Source organism: Neopelma chrysocephalum, unplaced genomic scaffold (assembly GCF_003984885.1).
Source record: "Neopelma chrysocephalum unplaced genomic scaffold, ASM398488v2 Primary Assembly neopelma1_85, whole genome shotgun sequence".
Taxonomy (NCBI): Eukaryota; Metazoa; Chordata; class Aves; order Passeriformes; family Pipridae; genus Neopelma; species Neopelma chrysocephalum.
In genome coordinates, this window is record NW_020897747.1 from 6,216,542 (window position 1) to 6,236,562 (window position 20,021).

The 20,021-nt window shown below is 39.5% G+C and overlaps 1 protein-coding gene across 5 annotated transcripts in view; it reads left to right on the forward strand.

The window, feature by feature from the left end:
- Positions 1-20,021, forward strand: part of SORCS1 (sortilin related VPS10 domain containing receptor 1) — a 271,364-nt gene that overhangs the window by 203,570 nt on the left and 47,773 nt on the right. For all 5 annotated transcript variants that reach the window (XM_027692166.1, XM_027692172.1, XM_027692170.1 and 2 more), the window contains 7 exons: positions 1,329-1,418; positions 6,941-7,120; positions 11,210-11,356; positions 16,293-16,395; positions 16,907-16,983; positions 18,196-18,287; positions 19,288-19,395. In XM_027692166.1, the coding sequence (XP_027547967.1) occupies positions 1,329-1,418; positions 6,941-7,120; positions 11,210-11,356; positions 16,293-16,395; positions 16,907-16,983; positions 18,196-18,287; positions 19,288-19,395 (797 nt within the window). The remainder of the gene's footprint in view (positions 1-1,328; positions 1,419-6,940; positions 7,121-11,209; positions 11,357-16,292; positions 16,396-16,906; positions 16,984-18,195; positions 18,288-19,287; positions 19,396-20,021) is intronic.

The following is a 20,021-nucleotide window of genomic DNA, read 5'->3' on the forward strand; positions in this document are numbered from 1 at the left end:
ACATTTCAGAATGACTTTGGTCATTCTTCAAGTGGTTACATTTGTATCTGGCTGACAAGGACCTGTTAAATAATGCACCATGGCTGATGCTGGGCCCTGTGTTATCCCGGGCACTGTTCTTCAAAGGAGGAATAACCCTAAACCAGGCTGTATATGCTTGGAAGAGTAGATGAACACCCTCTTTTAACCTTCCCTACCTTCCTTGATCTCCATCTAGTTTTTCTGAATGAAACTATTTGGAATGAGAATTAGTAGGCTTAAAAGCACTAGGATAAAGGAAAAGGAGTTTACTTCCCCACTAAACTCTGTTTTATTTACGAACTCACAGTCTCTCACAAAAGAGTACTTCCGGCATTCCTTCCCCTAACTTTTGCCCAGTTCTCTTAAAAAATGTTGAAGAGTTTTAGAATGAGAAATAGTGCTTATTTTACTTAATTTGGTATGAACCTAGCTTCTATGTATCTTGCATTTTAAACTACTGCAGTGCATTTTAAAACACCTCCTACTAAAGAAAAGTCTTCATAAGCTCAAGCATCAAGCAATTAAACAAAGTTCTCTGTGGAGAATCCTTTGGAATATTTGTTCTTCTGTATCTTTCGTCCAAGGATTTCCAAGTACTTTGCAAACATTGATTATACTTCAGCGGCACTGAAAGCCAGATAAAATGGTCAGCTTTTTTTTCTTTCATTTTCCCTCCTTTAATAGGTAGTAGAAAATGATACCTCACATTGCTCTAACCCAGCATTTCTGAGGTCTTGCCATCAGTATTTATGCACTTACTTAAGTGGCCAGATTCACAGAAATGCCAAATCTATGGAGCTTCTCCTGACCCTTCATATCCCTGAATGCTTAGTTGATCTCATAACAGATAACCTATGATGGCTTGTACATGGCCACACAGGAACCAGAGCTGGAAGCAGAAATACAAATCAAGCCTCATGTCTGCCAATCTGCTGATCCAACCAACAGCCTACAATGGCAGCTCTGCAGATAGCAAAGAACAGGCAGTTTTGTGGTAAGGCAGAGGAGAGCTCTGGTATCAGCATGTGACTTCATGGCCCAAGTGAAGTCAGGACTTCAGTTTCCCCAGGTTTTCACATGAAATTCTGACCTTTATCTCTCCTTGCTGAAAGTGGGATTCCTCTTGTTTTATTTTTCAGCTGCTGTCAGCTGAATCAATGTTTATCCATCACCTGTAACAGCACTGCAGTTTTAAGCCATTGCTACCACACTGTGGTATTTCTCTTAACAGCTTTTGTTTGATATTCTCCTCAATAATAAAAAATAATAAGAAAAACCTGATGATATCTTCCCTGCTTCTCTCATAGTTGACATCAGGAGGAAGACCACATTATTACGTTTCTTACAGGAGGAACACATTTGCACAGATGAAGCTGCCAAAGTACTCCTTGCCCAAGGTACGTTATTGTTGCTGGAATGCCCATATGAATCTACAGATACTTCGTACAGAAAATCTTGAATCCAACACAAGTAACTGCAAGATGGCATGCAATGAGTGAAAACACCATTCTTCTTTCACAAAACATTTGCAAGCAAGAAAGGACTAAAACCAAAAGTCAGCACTTTGGCTAGTCAGGGACATAGGCATGAATGTAGACAGATACCACAGCCTATGTCAATTACCATTTCTTTATAGTTAATTAAGTTTTGGAGGAGATTCTCTCTTTTTTTTCTTTTTTTTTTCCTAGTCTTAAAATTCCCCTTTCCTGTCCCTGTTTTGTGTGGGTTTCTTTTTGTGCTTGCCTCATTAGCAGATTTTAATGGGAACCAAGCGAAGAGATGTCTCTGTGTGTCTGCACTGTATCTTCCCTAATTAAGAACAATGGTGAATTACCATTGGAGCTTGAAAGGGTATTTCTGCCTTCTGGAGCTGAGTTTTTTAAAAGACCTATAAAAAAATGTTAGCTCTGTTTTCTAGAAACCACCATGTTGCAGCTGAGGTCCTAATGGCTTCTTAACAAAAACAGGATTTTTTTTTTCCTTGTCATTCTTAATGTAGTCTGTCTTAAATGAAATTTAAGCTCAAAGGTAGCAAATGATCTTGTGGATTCTATATGAGGTCTAACATCTGAAGACAAATGCACTCCCAGAAATTAAGCGAGGATTGTCAAAAGAAAAAAAAGAAAGCGCGAGGTCAATCTATTCCTAGGAGTTGAAGTTGTGACACGACCCGTTAGGAAAGAGGGTTCGACCACTTTGGAGTAGAGGCAAAAATGGTCCTTTATTGAGGGGAGAACTGGACTTAAATAGGGTTAGGAGGGAAGGTACTGGAAAAAGGGGAGGAGTTTGGGAGGAACATGCAAATAGAAACCAATGGAAGGAGAATAAAGGCAGAGATATTTAAACAAGGGATTACTAATGAATTAGATACTGCAATGCAGCATTTTTGAACCAATCATGAACGAGGGCGCGAATTGGGGTACCAAACACTGAAGGACATGTGGTAAACTGACAGTCAACGAGATATTATAAGGCCATAACATTCCAAACCTTCAACATTAACATCAATGGTGAGTATAAAGCATTTTAACAATCCGACTCATTAAACAAAGGTAGAAAAGGTGCATTCTTCTGGCGTTCCAAGAATTTCTTCTGCAGATCTCTATATTTGCCTTTCATTGCTCGTAGACACAATCTTCCACAGCGCACTTCTCCTGGTCTCCCACAAAGTTGCACCAGATTTTGTAGGTGGAAATAGTCAAAGGGATAACTTGGCTAATATCACAACTGACTGTCTTTGATTCCTCAACCCAAATGAGCTGTTTATAGTAGATTGACTGGGTGACCTTCGTATAAACAGACTGCAGCTCAAACCCAGGCCTTCAATGCCATACCTTACCTACTTACCAATACCTTACCGACCTTACCAATGCCATAACTTACCTATTCTGCTGTTGTAGCCTTTGCTTCTGTTTACATCCCCTGAAAAAACAGCTTACAGGACATTGAGGATCATACCAGAAGCCACGAGATCTTCTTAGCTCTGACACATGAAACCTGTGGTCTGCCTCAAAATTTTCAGTCACATTTAAAGATTGGTTGGTTTGAAACTTCCTGTCCAAGCAGGAGGAAATTACTCTTGTGAATTCAGATCAAATTTAAACAGGTGTTATTTGAAGGAACCTTTAGCAAGGGAGTTGCATTTTAGAATGGTTATTGTAAAATCCAAATAAAAATTGTCATTTACAATGATTCAAATCATCTGTAGAGAGACTGTTTGCTTTAAAATTGTGGTTTCCTTTAGCCCACACTTTTCTGTCCACCTTCTTAGAGATACCTCTGGAGAGCTGGGGAAAATGTACTACAATTAAATTACAATGTGTTCTCAGATAAAAGGAATTGGAGCAATATATTCCTGTTATTTGACCCAAAGAAAGATGCTTTATCACAATCTTGCAATATCTTCAAAGTCTGAAGCGCTCCATTTGACTTGGAAAGAGCTACAGTGGAGCTGTGGCTGTCTAGAAGGCTGCTATCAAAGCAAGATAGTCACTTCTATGAAAAATGCGCAGAATTATATTATTCAAGGAATTTAAACAAACAGCTTCTTTTATGTCCAAATTCTCTTTCATCTCCTTCAGCTAAGAAAGAGGGGCCAAGTATGGTAAAGAGTACTAAGTGACTTCTGGAATTGAAGATGGAAATATCAAGCTTTTTGTTTCATTATGTCACTCTTCCTAAACTGGAGGCGTGTGACGGCAGGCAGCTTTGGCAGGTGATGCTGCTTCTCAGGCAGGATGGCCTACAGCAAATCAAAACTAAAATATTATTCTTGTTGACATTAACAGCCTGGTAGCTAGTTTAATTAAAAGCCTAAATGAAATTGAAACACTGTTCCTTACAAGCAGATGCCTGCGTATGTGGCTACAGGTTTTGTTAACCCTCTAAATAGTCTTTATTGAGACCTTTTAATTGTTGCAGTGACATTGATATGTGGATTGTTACTGCCTGTTCTGCACCACAGAGCCAGAATATGGGTTCTGTCACAGACTGTGTTGTCACTTATGATAATCACCTTAAATGTACCTGCAGGTTACATTTACTCCAGTTTAGACCAATGCACTGGGCAGACATCTGAGAATACTGAAGCAAGCCAAGCAATTTCTCTTTTAAAAAGACCTGTCTTAACTGGTATTGGGTTGAATAGTGATGGGATGGGTGCATGTGGTACCTCTGTTTTAAATTCATCACCTTCTTTCAACATCAGGATGCACATCCTGACAGAAGAAGCAATAACCACAAAAAAACCCAAACCCAAAACCTTAAATACAGACCTTAAAAGAGCTGACAATCCCAGTAATTGGCAGAATAAAACTGGCATTACACATCTCTACCAGGAAGAAAAGTTCCCTGACCAAGTGCAAAAAGGGCAATTGAAGCATGTTCCATAATTCAGAAAGCCTTGGCCTTTAGTTGTTAGACACCTGATCAAACCAATGCACAGCATCGTTCTGTTGCTTTTGTCTTTGGAAAGGCAGAAAAGACATATAGTAGAACTGTATATTAATTTACTTCTAGTATATGCTGTAACAGAGAGAAAAAAGCTCAGGCCTTTAGTAGACAGAAGCCTGGAGAGCCCTTGAAGATGACAACGACTGTTTGAGAAAGGTGCCTTGCTTCATGTTCCTGTCCTCTTCTGTCTCTGTAGGGAGCTTGTTCCATATCAAGATGAAGACTGTTGTTTTGTATTATTTTGGCCCAAAAAAATCAACCCCCACTCTGGAAAAAAAAGAAAAGAATATGATATGCTGATTGATTTCAGTTTTGCCAATGTGGAAATGAAAAATTCCTGATATTGGTGAAAGACCTGTTTGATGCCCATATACTGATCCTTTTCTATGAAAAGCTTTGCATCATTGCCACATCTAATGGATAAGGACATATTAAGAGGAAAAATTAAGAGGAAAATTTATCCCCAAAGGCACATAGTTGGAATGCTATCTTTTTTGACTTTCTGCACTATGTATATAATACCAATTCAATCTCAGTCTCTGCTTCCCCAGGCTTAAATTCCTTCAGCCTTACTGGAATCTTCCTTAGACATCCATCTTACAGCATGATCTGATCAAACTCAAGAAGCGTCTAGTGAATAACTTAATTTGTTTGCTTCTTAAACATTCATGAAATTGCCTTTAATTTTCTCTGGTGTTGATCAAAGTATCTTTTTACCCCTCTCCCCTAGTTATTACAAAACTATTAATTGAAATGGTAAGTTAATGAAACAGTACATTCACCAGACAAAACAAATTTTACTTATAATCTGTCTGTGTTTAAATAGAGGGGCCTGCCCATGTGTGCACATATGCAGGAGTTAAAACTTGAGATTAGAGCTGTGCTAGGCAATGTTGCCTGAAGCACATTGGGAACACCTACTAATGTAGATCTCCCAGCAGATTCACCAGGGTGACAGTCTGAAATAAGGAGCCTCAAACAAACAGCTGTGGCTGTAACTTCTACTGGCACAGCTGGAGCTACAAGAGGATGTCTATTCACAGCCAAAATTAGTAGAAGGCAGTGAGACTTATATTACCTTTACTATTGCCTCAGGAATTAAGCCAATCTGTTCCTCCACAAAATGAGCCTATCTTCTGGGATACAATTTTCCCCAGTTCAAAGAAGCAAGTAAATCAAGTGCATATTCATCCACTCTGTATTCAGACCTGGATCTGGATGAAGAAACAACTGTTATGAATCTTAACTCCATGGTGAATCTGCTTTCAAATATATAGATCAAATTTCTTCATTGTGTTATTTTTTTATCTTTACATTACAAGGCTTCATCTGGAAGTATTTATTCTCCCTAGAAATCCACAAGACAGGGAATTATCAAGGAATATTATTAACAGAAGGAAGAAGTAGCATCAGCTTCCAAAGAGTATATTTTCTGATAAGGTTCCCAGTTTTGCATATAGAAAGTCCTGGCTGAGATTCATGGAAGCAGAATAACTTTGGGATATCTGCCCAAAATAGACAGAACAACTGAGTCTTCTGGGAATCACCTGGTACTAAGAAATCTTCATTTCTTTTCCTACCTCAATAGATTTTTATGGCACCAAAGAACTCAGGGTGCCTGTACTGGGCAGATAGAGCCTGGGAATTTCTTTGGTGGCTTTTTCCATTGGGTAATAATTTCTCCAGGCATTGAAAGATGTAATCAGGTTTAATAGTTTTTAATTTTTTCTTTAGTTATGCAATCTTTTCATGGTTTCCTGCTTGCTGTAACACGCAGAACAAGCAGAGTAAAACAAAACCTCACTTATAACACTGATGATCTAACTACAGTTCTCTTGTTTACATCTAGTGAGGATTAGGGTTGTTTTTCTGTTAAATTTCTTGGGGTGTAGTGTTTAGTACTGTGGTCCAGGGCCTTGGCTCAAGTCCACACCGTCATCAGAAACAGTAGATAACAGCAGCACTGGCTGCAGTTAGAACCCATTAGAACCTCCTTATGTCAGGTCCCAAGCATACTTGGCTTCTGAATGCTGGGGGACAAGCAGATGTTTCAGATGCTTCTTCTTTTTTTTTTCTTTAAAAATTTTTAATATTTCTGATTCCGCAAGCACAAGTGGAATCACTCAGGTGCCAAAAGAAAAAAAAACACCACAACTAATTAACAACCCTTCCTACCCCTCAGACAAAGTATTTTCATTAAAATGAAGGTGTTGATAAGGTGGGCGAAAGTGCTGCTACCAATGTTCAATTAACACCTCATCAGTTAATTACTGCTTTAAAATTGGCAGAAGGGAGCTGGTGTAAAATATGTCTAGATGCAATGTCCAGTTTACAGCAGTATTGTCTGCAGTTTCCGATTAAACTCCAGCCTAAATTTATCCCTTGCTCCTCCACAATTACTTTGGTGCCCTAGGAAATGACAGCAAAGAGCTCCCTCTAGTAACCTCCCTCTCTTTTCTTTCCCCAGGACATGCATGTTATCAGCACAGATGAGAATCAGGTGTTTGCAGCTGTACAAGAGTGGAACCAGAACGACACATACAATCTGTACATCTCCGACACCCGAGGGATCTACTTCACCCTGGCCTTGGAAAATGTCAAGAGTAGTCAAGGGCTGGAGGGGAATGTGATGATTGACCTCTATGAGGTATGTCATAACTCCAAACATCTCATTTCTATCTCAGAAGCTCACATGATGCCAGTACCATTTCCTCTTTGCACATCAGCCCTGTAATATGCATGTGAACAGCAAAACCCTCCTTTTACTTAAGGGCCTCTGTGCAATCAGCTGAGTTTTAAGTCCAGGTTTTACACACGAGTTGTAAAATGTATTGGAATAGTTCATTCAGTTGCTAAGAGGAACTCTTTGTTTCTCAGCCAAAATCCTTGGCCCCACAGTGTCGGCTTGGACCCACATTGGCTCTCTGACTCTGAAAGCTCCCAACAGTCTGAATAGTATAATTCTCTAATTTTTTTTTGCTTTTCTGGCAGTCCAATCACTTGTTTTAGAAGTTAAGCAGAGACAGCAGTTTTCAGCTCTCTTTGTCACCTTTCTCAGCTTGGACTATTCTGGGAACTTAAGTGATTATAGATATGCCCCCTTGGGCTATCCCATGAGCATGAAAGCTCTCCTACCTCTTTTTAGTGCCCTCTTTATCCCTGAGACTTTTTCTGAACAAATGTGTTCTGCTTAAGCTCACCTGTAAAAAGGCCAATTTACGTTGTCTTCTATGACAACTGATCCTAAGAATAAGACTTTTAATGTGCCCTTGTACATCTCTTACCCTGCTGCCTCTTTTGCCTCTGGAGACAGCACTCAGCTAATGAGAAATTCAGTTCTCAGCTGCTGTTTTGAGGGTCAGTTTCTCTTTTCAGGTCTCTTCTAGGGGATTTTCTGACCATTTAGAATAAAAGTCATTAACTAGATATGAGTACCTTGGAAAAGGAAGATGTTTCCCATATTTCCCCATCACTGCCTGACTATTGGCTCTACTATATAGTTTTCCTTCAGCTGCCCTTTACTTGGAAACCACCTTGAATTGTCCAGAGATCCCAAGTGTTGTACATCAATGCAGATGAACTGTAGGAGGATGGACACTGCCATTTCAGTCATTTGGACATTTTTTACTATTAATCTCTCTGCAGCACTGGCAGCCCATGGAAAAACTGTTGCCTCTTATTACTGTCAGCTCAGGAAGCAGTTTTACTGCATTATGTAAAGGTGTCCTACATCCCGAGGGGGGAAGAAAAGCTTTTGCTTTGTTTTATTCAGCTGACACCACACAGTAACCTGGATTGAAATTGATGGAATCAGACTTATGGTGTCATATCTGCTGATTATCTAGATAGAAAGAATATTGGCTGACATGGAACCTGGCACAAACCTTCCTTTCAATTTGATGTTCTAGCTGGAAGGGAACACAAAGCCAGCCAACATGGTTCTCCCAGTCAGATTATTGCAAAAGATGAGTGCTCTAGGGCTAAATGGAGATGAAGACAACAGAAGAAAAAAATCCATAGATAAATTAAAAGGAAGTAGGGAGATTTCAAAATGAGTCCTTATGTGGTGGCAGCAGTATATTTTAAAAAGCATGATTATTTGAGAAAATGCCAGAGAAAGGCCGGTTAATGTGCATGTGTCTGTATGCATGTTTGTCAGGTGTCAGAAGTAAGTTTTTCTGGTTGCATTGCAGTGAACATGTTTGTGTGTGTAATTCCTAAACCTATTCTAAGTTAAGGATTAATCTGCTCAATGCTGCTCAACAGGGAATTGCACTGGGTACAAAGAGAAAATAAAAATTGTTTCATGGTGTCTCACTGAGTTCTCTTCACAAAAAGGCTGTCCTAGAGACCATCTCCTAGAGTAAGGGAAGAGCTAAAATCACTGACCACTGGGTCTGAGTGCCCTTTCTAGTTCCTGTGTCTCTCCAGTGATGTGGTGTGGCTCTGTTGGACTGGCCACAGCAAGACACTTCTGCCTGTGGGAATCCAGGACTGAAGCAGTAACAGAGCGTGAGGAGATGTGTCTATAGCTATGGTGTATATGATTATCACTCTGGGACTTATTTTTTATAGCAGTATGTATCTTGGCTGAGAAGTATATGTTTGATGTACGAAGGTGGTGATGGAGAGTCAGGAATGTCTTTTGAGTTGTGTGTTCAAGTGTCTTGTATGAATCTTTCTGAAAGTGTAGACCAGCATTTGTGTCTGCACACAATGCATTCAGGGTGGTGAGGGTTGTCTGCAGTTCCTGTGTGGGAGCTGATGGAGTGCTTTTCTCTCTGACCACTGGTGGTCATGCACTCTTTACATGGGTTTTTCTCTGTTATGAACAGCGGGGATGAACAGATCACTCACTGTGTGTGTCATGGTTGTGTATATGCAGTAGGTCTATCCCTTCCTACTGAGAGTACACAACCATGTATAGTGTGTGCAGTCTTTTTTCAAGATAAAGCTGTCCAAGACTGACAGTATAACATAACTTTGCTTTCTTGGGAAAGGATTCTGAATTCTAGCCCATGACTAGAATCATAAAAAGAAAAATTCACAGCATTTCAGAACACATTTATCACCTGATATATAAAATGCTCTTTAATCATTTATGGCCAGCATTTCACAGGGACTATATAATAGAACTATTTCAGGACAACAACAAAGAAAAGTACAAATGGAATATAGGCTCTAGCCCTCTGGTAGTAAAGACAGAACTATGTTATTTTTCCAGCGCTGTCTATTCATGCAATATCACTGGGTGACAGAGTACCCTTGTCTTTTCAGGGTGCCTTTCTATTATGACAGAAAAATCCAGAATACTTAATTGGGTAGGAAAAAAATCCTGCAAAGAAATTGAAAAGGTTATCTTTTTTTTTGCTTATATCAACAATAAATTAGTTAACTACTTAATTTAACTATCGCCCATTATAGCAAGTCATATCAAAGTCTTTGTGCAACTTCAAATGAAATCCTGTGCCATAGCTCAAGCAGGAGGGTACTATTGCAAATGACTAAGTACACCAATATTCTGTACCAAAGCACTGTACACTAGTAGTCTCACAGCATATGACTAAAAGTGCAATAAGGTCCTGTTCACTGTAGCATCCAAATCCAGCCACATAATTAAATCAGTTGAGCTGGAAAAAGCTCTGAATCTGCTATGTAACCGTTTGCCATGTGATGCCATTTAAGTAATAATCTCTATGAATAAAAAGTCTTGATGAATGATTCTGTCTGCTAGTTCTACATCATAAGAAGAGATGAGGTGGATGACTGAACAAGCTTGCTGGAAACCAAAAAGTTTCTCACTTCCCCCCTCCTTCTCCTGATTTCACTTCCCCTTTTATTGCTGCACTCACATTGCAGAATGACAGCCTAACAAATTCATTCGCAAGCTGCAGCAGCTATTGGGCTATTGATTTTCAGTGTGCTGAGAAGATGGGAACATTCTGCAATGTGAGTTGTGGTTTGAGGCTGACTTTTTTTCTCCCCACTAAGATACTTTTGGGCTTGTTTCCAACGTGAATCTGTTAGCACCTTGTCTTTACAAAATCCTCCTGCAGGTCTGTGGATTGAAACTCTTGGGTAAAACGCTGGGAAAAATAAAAAGATGAGGATCTCATTGCTAGCTCTACAACTAGCATTCTGGGTGGCTTTGCATTAGTCACCAGTGCTTTGGTTTCCTCAAAATACAAAACCACAGTAAAAAAACCTCTATGCCCCAAGTTATCCTGTTGAAACACTGATAATTATGAAGCACATTGGGATCCTTAGATGAAATGTCTGAAGAAGGCTGAGTAAGAATAGAAGCTCTGAACTGCAAGTTTATGTGTGTGTGTTGCTGTTTTCTTTGCAAGGTCAAAATTGCCACTGTGTCCAGCTACTGTTGTGGAAGAGACAAAAAATTGCCCTGTACATATTTCATCTTTCAGGGGAAGGATGCCTACGCAGTTGAGAGATTGTCACTTTACAGATAATGCTATCTCATTCTTACCGTGTTCTCATGATGACTTTGAAATACAAGCTTGCTTTCCCATTTGTCACCTTTGCACCTGTGATGGTTTTAGCTTTTCCCCAGCACCTCAACTTGTCTTCCTTTGATGCACTTTGAGAGTTCTTGCCCTGACATCGACAACACTGACACACCTGCCAGAGCCCTGTTGGGTTTGACAGGGAAAGAGGGACACATGCACAGAACCTGCATGGACTTGATCTATTTTTCAGCCATGTCAATTTTTCCTAGGTAGCAGGGATAAAGGGAATGTTCTTGGCTAACAAGAAGATTGACAACCAAGTGAAAACTTTCATCACCTACAATAAAGGGAGAGACTGGAGTTTGTTGCAGGCTCCACACACAGATCTGAGAGGAAATCCCATTCACTGTCTCCTAGTAAGTACCTGAGGGGGAAACTTGGGGGGGTGGTAATATCCAGAACAATCTTTTTCTACCAGGTAACACAAGAAAGAAAAGGCAGCTCCCCTTTCCATGCAATGTGTCTCACGGAGTGCAGCACATCAGGCTGGGGCTGCCAGGGGGTAGGTATTGCAAGACATGGCATTGTAATTTAGCTTAATTTAATTTAATTTCTGGAGCAGAAATAAGCATCGTGGATCAGCTTCCTTCTGCACAACCGATGGTGTCCCCTTAAACAGCAGGTGAACTGGATGCCGTGTCTGCGCAGTTGATTCTCTGGACACTAGATGGGAGGCGTGAGCTATTGTAGCTCAGGAACTTTAAGGGCTCTAATAACTGGAGACAGGCTCAAAGGAAAATAGAGCTCTGATTTCTTTCAGGCCTCTCTGTTGACATTAATATTTATTAACATTTATCATTTTCTCTTTGAGCTCAGAAGTGAGAATCGACACATTCATCCGAAGATATATATAGCTTTATGTTGATGTAAATTGTATCTGTCTCTGTACTTATTGATACAGATACAGATGTAGTTAAGTCTTTAATCATCATTATATGCAAACAGTTTCCAAGAGGGAAAGTGAAATATAAGCAATGTGAATATAATTGGAGATCTGTATCAAATTAGAAAGCTTAGACTTATATTGATATATTTTTCAGTCAATGCAATCTATACTCAGGAGTGGGATAATACTCAGAGGCCCCGTATTTGGGATTCTCCATAGCTTTCATATTACACAAATTCTAACATTGTTCCAGGCAGAATCAGGGACACTATTTAGACAACTCTTCCTCCTGCTGTCCTGTACCTACATGTTGCTTTCCATCAAAAAAAAAAAGTTTCTCATTTTGAGACTGTTTGTTAGAATCTGAATCAGCATTACATTTTGTAGCTGAATGCTCAACTAATCTCTTAACTGAATGTCATGCACTATTGCAAGAGCAAAGAATAAATATTTGAAGCTGTTCAAATAATTGATTTTTTGATTAAGCCAAAATGCAAGCCTTATATTTTCTGTCAAGTTTGGAAAAAATAAATAGGGAGTACTGGGGGTCAGACAGAAGAGTTATTTCAGAGCATGACTAAATTTGTTTGGGTTGGTATTCTTCTTTCAAGATTTTAAAAATTGTAACTAAGTGCATTTTTAATTAGATTTTTTTATGAGCTAAAAATCAAAAAAGATGATATTCAGAAAACTTTGCAGATGTAAAACAACTTAATTTTTTGGAAGGGACTATGTAAAGAAGCCTTTGTGTTTCAAACAGATTGTAAATCTGGTTATTTTGTAAAAAACCCACACCTTGACGTTTTCAAATTATAACCAATCTTATCAGACGCCCAAGATTTTTCTTATATGATATGGCAGTATAATATTTTAGGGGGCTGGCAAGGCAGATCCTGCTTTTCCTTACAGCATAGCTAAGTGAATTCTTAATAGTCTATTGTACATCTAGCCTAGCTCCCATCCTTACACCATGGCAGATACTAATGCTTTCCCACTACTGGTTTTCAGATAAATGTCTCTAGCACTGGCTCAGGACACAGCAATGACGTATGTTCCAGATAGTTGTTAGAATGGGATCTGCCATTTCCCAGAGTGACAGGATGGTCCCCAGCCTGTGAGTGCAATGCTGTGTCCTCTGTGCATCTGGTCTTTAAACTTAAACTCAGTGAGAGTTAAAACAGAAATAAGTACATAGCAGCTAAGTTGGCAGCTAAGGGGGTTAAGAGGGAATCTGGTTGAAGCACAAGGCGAACCAGACGGAACCCTCCCTCTATGACAGTTTGCTCAAGGTGATTTTTTCAAAGCGACTCAGAACTTTGCATTTTTTTTTGAGACAGCTCTGAATAATGAGGATGGAGGAAAGCAATGAAATTTTATCTAATACCAAGGTTTTGTTTTTCTTGTTTATACCACTTGTTTTCTAAGATGAATACACTTAATCTTCATAAAAGAGCTGCCAAGGTATTTTATCCCAAAGATGCTGGTTTAGTTTGATATTTATCATGTGTTGTGAAGTAGTTAGATGAGGAGTAATTCTGCCTGGTAAGAAATGGGCATCTGCCCAGGAGAGTTAATCAATTAACTTTCAAGGATGGACTAGTGGTTCAAACACTGGGCTGAATCTCAGGAGAATCTTGATTCAGTTTTTAGGCAGGCCTATCTCCAATTTCCTGCATGACCTTGGGCCAGTCATTTATTTTCTCTCTGTCTTCCTTCCCCAGACATCTGTTTATTCCCTCCCACATTTTGTTTGTCTTGTCCATATGGATTATATGGATTTCAAGACAAAGACCCTCTTCTTGTAAGGGGGAGACATTCATACCATCTGCTACGGAGTAGTTTAAGCATTTAAGGGAGGTGTTTTGAATATCTCTCCTGAAGTGTTTGTCTCTCTCCATTGCTCCTCGCTGTTGCAGGTGAGAAAATACTTTGACTCCCCCTAGGTTTGGGAATGGTATCTAGCATCATCCTTGTGTTATGATACTTTGTCCCACTTCTGATCAGGTACAGCCACTATTAGCTGGTTTATGTGTTTCATGCCATTGGAGACAGTTCAGGTGGGCTTTGCAGAACAGCCAAGAAGTGGGGTTCTGGACATTTATGAGAAATCTTACTAAGGAATGAGGGGAACATAAAGAGGGGAACATAAAAGTTCTGGCTTGAAAATATTAGGAAGGAAGTAACGAACTCTAGCAGAACTGTAAAAACTATGGCAGTGAGCAGAGCAGTGGGCTATGTCACCTATGCTTTATCTTCTACCTGGGTTTTAAATGCTCTAAGCTGTGGTCATCTTTCCCTTAGTGGTGGTGCAGCAGGTAGCACAGCTGGCTACTGGGCAATGACAGGGAAACCCAAAGCTGGTGATTCTGATGATGATCATGATTTCAGTAGCTTGTTGGTAACAACAAAAGGGATAGAGACAATTGATGAAAATTCTGAAAATCAGAGTGAGATGTCTGTATGTGAGTTAAGCATGGTAGAACACAAACCAGCTGGAAAAATACCTGTTAATGAACTCTATAAGGACAGAGATGGAGAAGGTATACATCAGAGATGAGGAAGAGAATGCTAACACAGTGAGAATGTGGGATGGCCATGGACAGTAATTTTAGGTGTTTGGCTAGGAGCAGAGAAGCTGGTTTTTACACCATACCCAGTTGTCACTAGAGACTCTAAGCATTACTGCACTCCAACCAATAAGAAGTCATGACACTGAAAAGATCATCTGTCTGCTTAGACAGATGGCCTGGATTTTAATATTTGATATATATATTCCATTTTTATGTACTATATCTGTGAAATGAGACTAATTTGAAAGAAAACCTATGGTAGCACAAAGATTTTAGTCTAACAAGGTCTCATTTGAGTTGGGAACTGGCTGAGTTGCCATTTGCTTCTGTCTTCAAAATGCTGAAGTGGGCTTGGAATATGTGAATATTAAAAATATGTTCTCTATTTAGTCTTTTCACAACCGATAAAAATGTAAAAGGAAAGAACTCATGCTCTTGCAATGCTTTTCCACTTCCTGCATTCGTGTCAGCTCAATTTGTTTTCCACTCCCTCCCAGCGCCCCCGGGCTGCTCCAGCGGCTGCCCTCGCAAGGCTGTCAGATAGAGTTAGGCTGCTCAGTACATTCCACTTGGCAGATTGTGTTCCCTTCTGCACAGCTCATGTCCCCTTTTCCTGTCTCACATAAGTGAGAGCTCCCATCCCTCCTTACCACCCTCATTTGCCTTTGCCAAAAGAACCCTGCCATTCTGCACAGGGGGATTTTCATTTGAGAGTCATAGTCACCTGCTTTGAGATGGGATGGATAAGTGGTCTTCCTCCAATGACCTATGGGACGAGATCTCCTGCAGGGGATGTCTGCCAGACTCTTGGGGCTGCAGATCTAGCCTTTAGGCAGCTGGTATTAGACAGAAAAACCTACCTCCTTAGAGTCTGAAGGCCCTTCCACATAGCCTCTCCTTCTCACCTTATAGAGCTGGGCAAGCTGTAGCATGGGCTTTGTTCTAGTTATGTTCCTGTGTGATGTCCACCTTGACTGGGTCAGTTTGCTTTAGGTTTTCTTGCCAGTATTTCCCCCCTCTCTTCCCTTAGCATGTTCCGTGAAGGGGTCTTCATGAGGTTTGGAAGAAAAAATACTGAAAATAAGACCCAGGCAAAGGAAATAATTATTAGGAATTTTCAGAAATTATTTTGGAAATCTGCCTGTCTGACTTACCCTCTTGCTCAGCTGATTTATTCTGTACCATTCCTGTCTTTGCTGAGTACCCAGCAATAGCAAATAGGTGAGGTTTCCATGGGTGTATTTGTATTGAAATCTTAAAGGTCACATCCAGATGGGCGATGAAGCATTGTTTTAAATAACTTTGAAACTAACACTTTCCAGTCGTGGTATTTCTTTGTATTTATTGTAGTGCAATGCAAAACAGAGCCATGTGTCAAAAAGAGTCAAGAAATGGTATGACACTGTCTGAATTAAGTTGTTTTTCCTGACTAATTAGTGGTGATTCAGCACCACATCGGTAGGGTTGTGTTGCTTCTTGTTGCAGAGATAGCTTGGGCACTGCTGCTCGGAGAATCATTTGCTTCTCACAGAGGTAGGAGTCAGAAGAGCTGGGTATTCCCTGTCATCACCTGCCCTTGCAAGCCTGGTTCCCTCCTTTGAGGGTACAGCCTCAAAATCTTGTCCTTGGGAGGGTGTTTCAGCCTGGTGAATCCATTTCCCAGTGGGAACAGGTTGTGTCAGAAAATGGTAACAAAGTGACAGTGTCTTTCTAAGGGTGATTGAATGCAATGATGAGGAAGAAATACAGGAGGACGCTCTATGTTTCTAAGCGTGTAGAAATAGGTGCATGCATTGTTGTATCTGCTTTTTACTTTTATTTCCCCTTTCTCCATAGCCCTATTGCTCCCTTCATCTTCATTTGAAGGTCTCAGACAACCCCTATACCTCAGGAAACATCGCCAGCCGAGACACTGCCCCCAGTATTATTGTAGCTTCAGGTATGAAATGTTTAAAGATTGCCTGTGTGTGATGTGCAAACACTGACAAAATCTGGATTTTGTGGAGCGTGTTGAGTGGTTGTGGGGTGTCACATCACCACTATTGGGAAAGAAGGCTGGCTATCAAATTAAAGTCCTTATGGACCTTCAACTTGTCATATGGTTTTTATGGAAACTGGCCTTCAAGATCAAGGAGATCACGTCTAATCCTCTACTCCTGTGAACATAAGACTCAAATTAGGGCATTTTCTTTGCATTAGAGGTGTATAGAGTTGTATGTGTTTGGTCTTCTATATATATTTTCTTCAAATTGAAATCCCCTTCCCTTTCCCCCTTTCCTTTCCCCCCTTTCCCCTTCTCCCTTCCCTTCCCCCTTTCCTTTTCCCTCATTATCCTCCCCAAACTAGAAGTTCTATAATTACAAAAGGTAAATAAACACATTTACTCCTCTGATTTGTTAGTTCTAGTGTTTCTGAGAGTATTCCATCGCTAACTAATGCTTATCTTACAGGTAATATAGGCACTGAGCTATCTGACAATGACATCAGCATGTTTGTTACTTCTGATGCTGGGAACACTTGGAGGCAGGTAAGTGACACAGAATCACAGGTTTAAATACTAATCACAGGAAATTGTTATAAAAGTGGAATCAGTCTGTCACTTAATTTTTGTTTCATTCGGTTTAGAGTAGTTTTTTGCAAACCTTTGAAAAAGGGTAAACTTCCCTTCTGAAAGGTATAGAAATGCTCAAAGAAAAAGACTATGTTGTTAGACTTCATATTAAAGAAAATTATTAGTAATTCTACTCAGAGTTTGACTTCAGTTTAACCCTGTGGCAAAGAGAACAGCATAAATTACAGATATTAAGGGGAAAGAATGTGTTACGTTTTACTGTTGTACATCCCTTGTACCGGTCAAACCGTTTTTCTCTTCATCCATGATTATACTTTCCTGAAAATCAGTAGTTGCACTGGTCTGCTTTTCCTCACTCCATATGGGACTCGTTTCACCTGCATTGAGTTGTCCAAAGTTCAGTGTCCATATAAACAAATTATTTTGCCTTGCTGTTAAGCTAATGGAGAAAATAACAGAATTAAGTTCACTTTGTTAAAGCTACCTTCATAAAGCTACCTCTTTTTAATTGTGGAAAGAGACTGAATGTTGAAGTTAAATTAAGTTCCTAATATTTAGTGGAGTCCCACTCGTTAAGAAATATACTATAATGTGTTTATCCTCAGATCAGGAAATTCCATTACTCCTATTTTTTGAATGGGATATCAAGTCATGCAGAAAAAGAATAACTTTCTCAGACAGACAAATGCTGCTATATAGACTGGAGGGCAGATGTTTGCAGAGAGTTAATACAAAAAAGACAAAGAAAAAGAAAATCTTTTCAAATATTTGATATTCCAAGAATCTAATTATTTTGCAATGTTTGGCCAACCCTCATTTTTCTGTCTACATCAATTATGTGAGATAGGGCCAGATATGTGCAAGCACATGAAATTCTTCTTTAAACAAAAATTTGTCATTGAAAGAAGGGAAATTGTTGATCCTTGCAAAAAACCCATGCTTCTAACTTTCTGTGAGAGGCAGAATGCATTTTGCAAAAACCTGGGAAGACTGGGGGAAAAAAACCAACCCAAACAATAAAATACAGAATACAGAAACTGTCTCTATAATTTCCTCTTATCTGTAACTTCATTAGCACATACCTGTCCTCTATCATGATCATACTTTAAAAACTATGCAATTTTCTTGATACTAAGGATAGATTTAAATAGATGCTTTTTTTTCCAGATCTTTGAGGAAGAGCACAGTGTTCTATACCTGGATCAAGGTGGAGTACTTGTTGCCATGAAACACACATCTCTGCCTATCAGACACCTCTGGTAATGACTCCTTCTGTGCTAAATGTCTGCTCTCCCTCTTTTCAGATGCAGGAAGTAGGCAGTTAATATGCATCCAGTTTTCTGTAGCTATAATCTAGACAATATTCGTTCAGCTATTGGCAAACATTAACTCAGATAAAGCTAAGAAGTCCTGGCAGTTCCAGTTTACATAATTTTGGCTCAACCACATCTCAGATACTGTCAATATAATTCCACAACACTCCTGGTTTACCACAACTTGGTTTCTTGACTTCGGTTGTTTATAAAATATATACATGGTTTATGTCTTTATCTCTTAGTAAGTTGATAAAGTATTCTTTAGTTTCAAAACTATTGATTAACTTGTCTTCTGTGTGGCAGGCGGCACTTGTGAACCAGAATTTTCTTGAATAGATTCAGGGTTACACAGCCAATAAGTCTGAAGTGTCCTCATTAGTTAGCACTCTTGAGTTTAGAAGGTAGAATACAGTTTTTTGCTGTTTTGCCTTATTTACTTCCACTACAGCCAGTGTCATATCAAAATCTGAAACACACAGACCCAAGTCTTAACAAATGAGCAGTTCTAAGCTTTCGCTTATGCTCACGCTGGGAGGACTGCTAGTCTGAAGAGTCAAAGCTCTCATGCTCCAGAAAACTAACCTCCTTAAAATGTTTAATGTTGGGGGCCCAGAAATGGGATGCTCAAAATCATTGGTCTGTTTGTTTAAAATCTTATCCCTAGGCTATATTTTGCCCTTAAAGCATCACTCTCACATAACTATTAGTTTTTACGACTGAAATATTTGCCATGGGTTAGTGGTATGATGCCAAACAAGTCTGATCAATGCTCTGACTTATGATGCTTCCCCCAAAAAATAGTTATTTACAGGACTAAAAAATCATTATCCAAAAAGAGAAGCTGCTTCTCACTTCTCCATAGCAGCTGTAGTGGACTAGGGAGTCTCCTCAAGGAAAGTAGGAGAGTAAGGAAAGAAGACAGTTATTCTGCTTTCTCTTCCAGGTTAAGTTTTGATGAAGGGAGATCTTGGAGCAAGTACAGTTTCACATCCCTCCCACTATTTGTAGATGGAGTTTTAGGGGAACCTGGAGAGGAAACTCTCATCATGACGTAAGTGAGCATGCCATGATGCTGTTGTTCTTGAGAACTGCACCATAAATATCTTACGAGGGTTGTTCATAACAATAGCATTTCTGGCGGGGGACCAAACCAAGTACTAACTGAAGCCAGGAGTGTGCAGTCTTCTGTTGCTAAATCATCAGTTTATTTCCGATATGATTGAGGGAATGACAACATGGTTCCTTGCAAGCTGCAAACACATTATCACTTAGCTTATCAGCATGAAATGTGACTCCTCAAATTGGATGTGATATAAGGCAGAGTTACTCTTGACAGATGAATATTTGAAAGAAAGATGGTGAAGTATTTTTATAACTGTGTTTTTGCTGCTACATTCTTTTTTTTAACTGAGACACAGAAAAATGAAGACATTCTTCTGTAAAAATGAATGACAAAATGTTGCCTGGAGGCTGACTCATGAAAAATTATGTTCAGTTTCAAGGTGGTGTGCTGAGTTCTGTACGATGCATAAATCTGGACTCATCATGCCAGAAACTATGTCATTTTACTTGAGGTCAGATTTGCAAAAACAGGAGGAAAATTCAGTTTCTGACTGACCTGTAATAGGCAGAATGTGTGGCTTGGAAACTAAACTCAGTTAATAGAGATGTATAAAG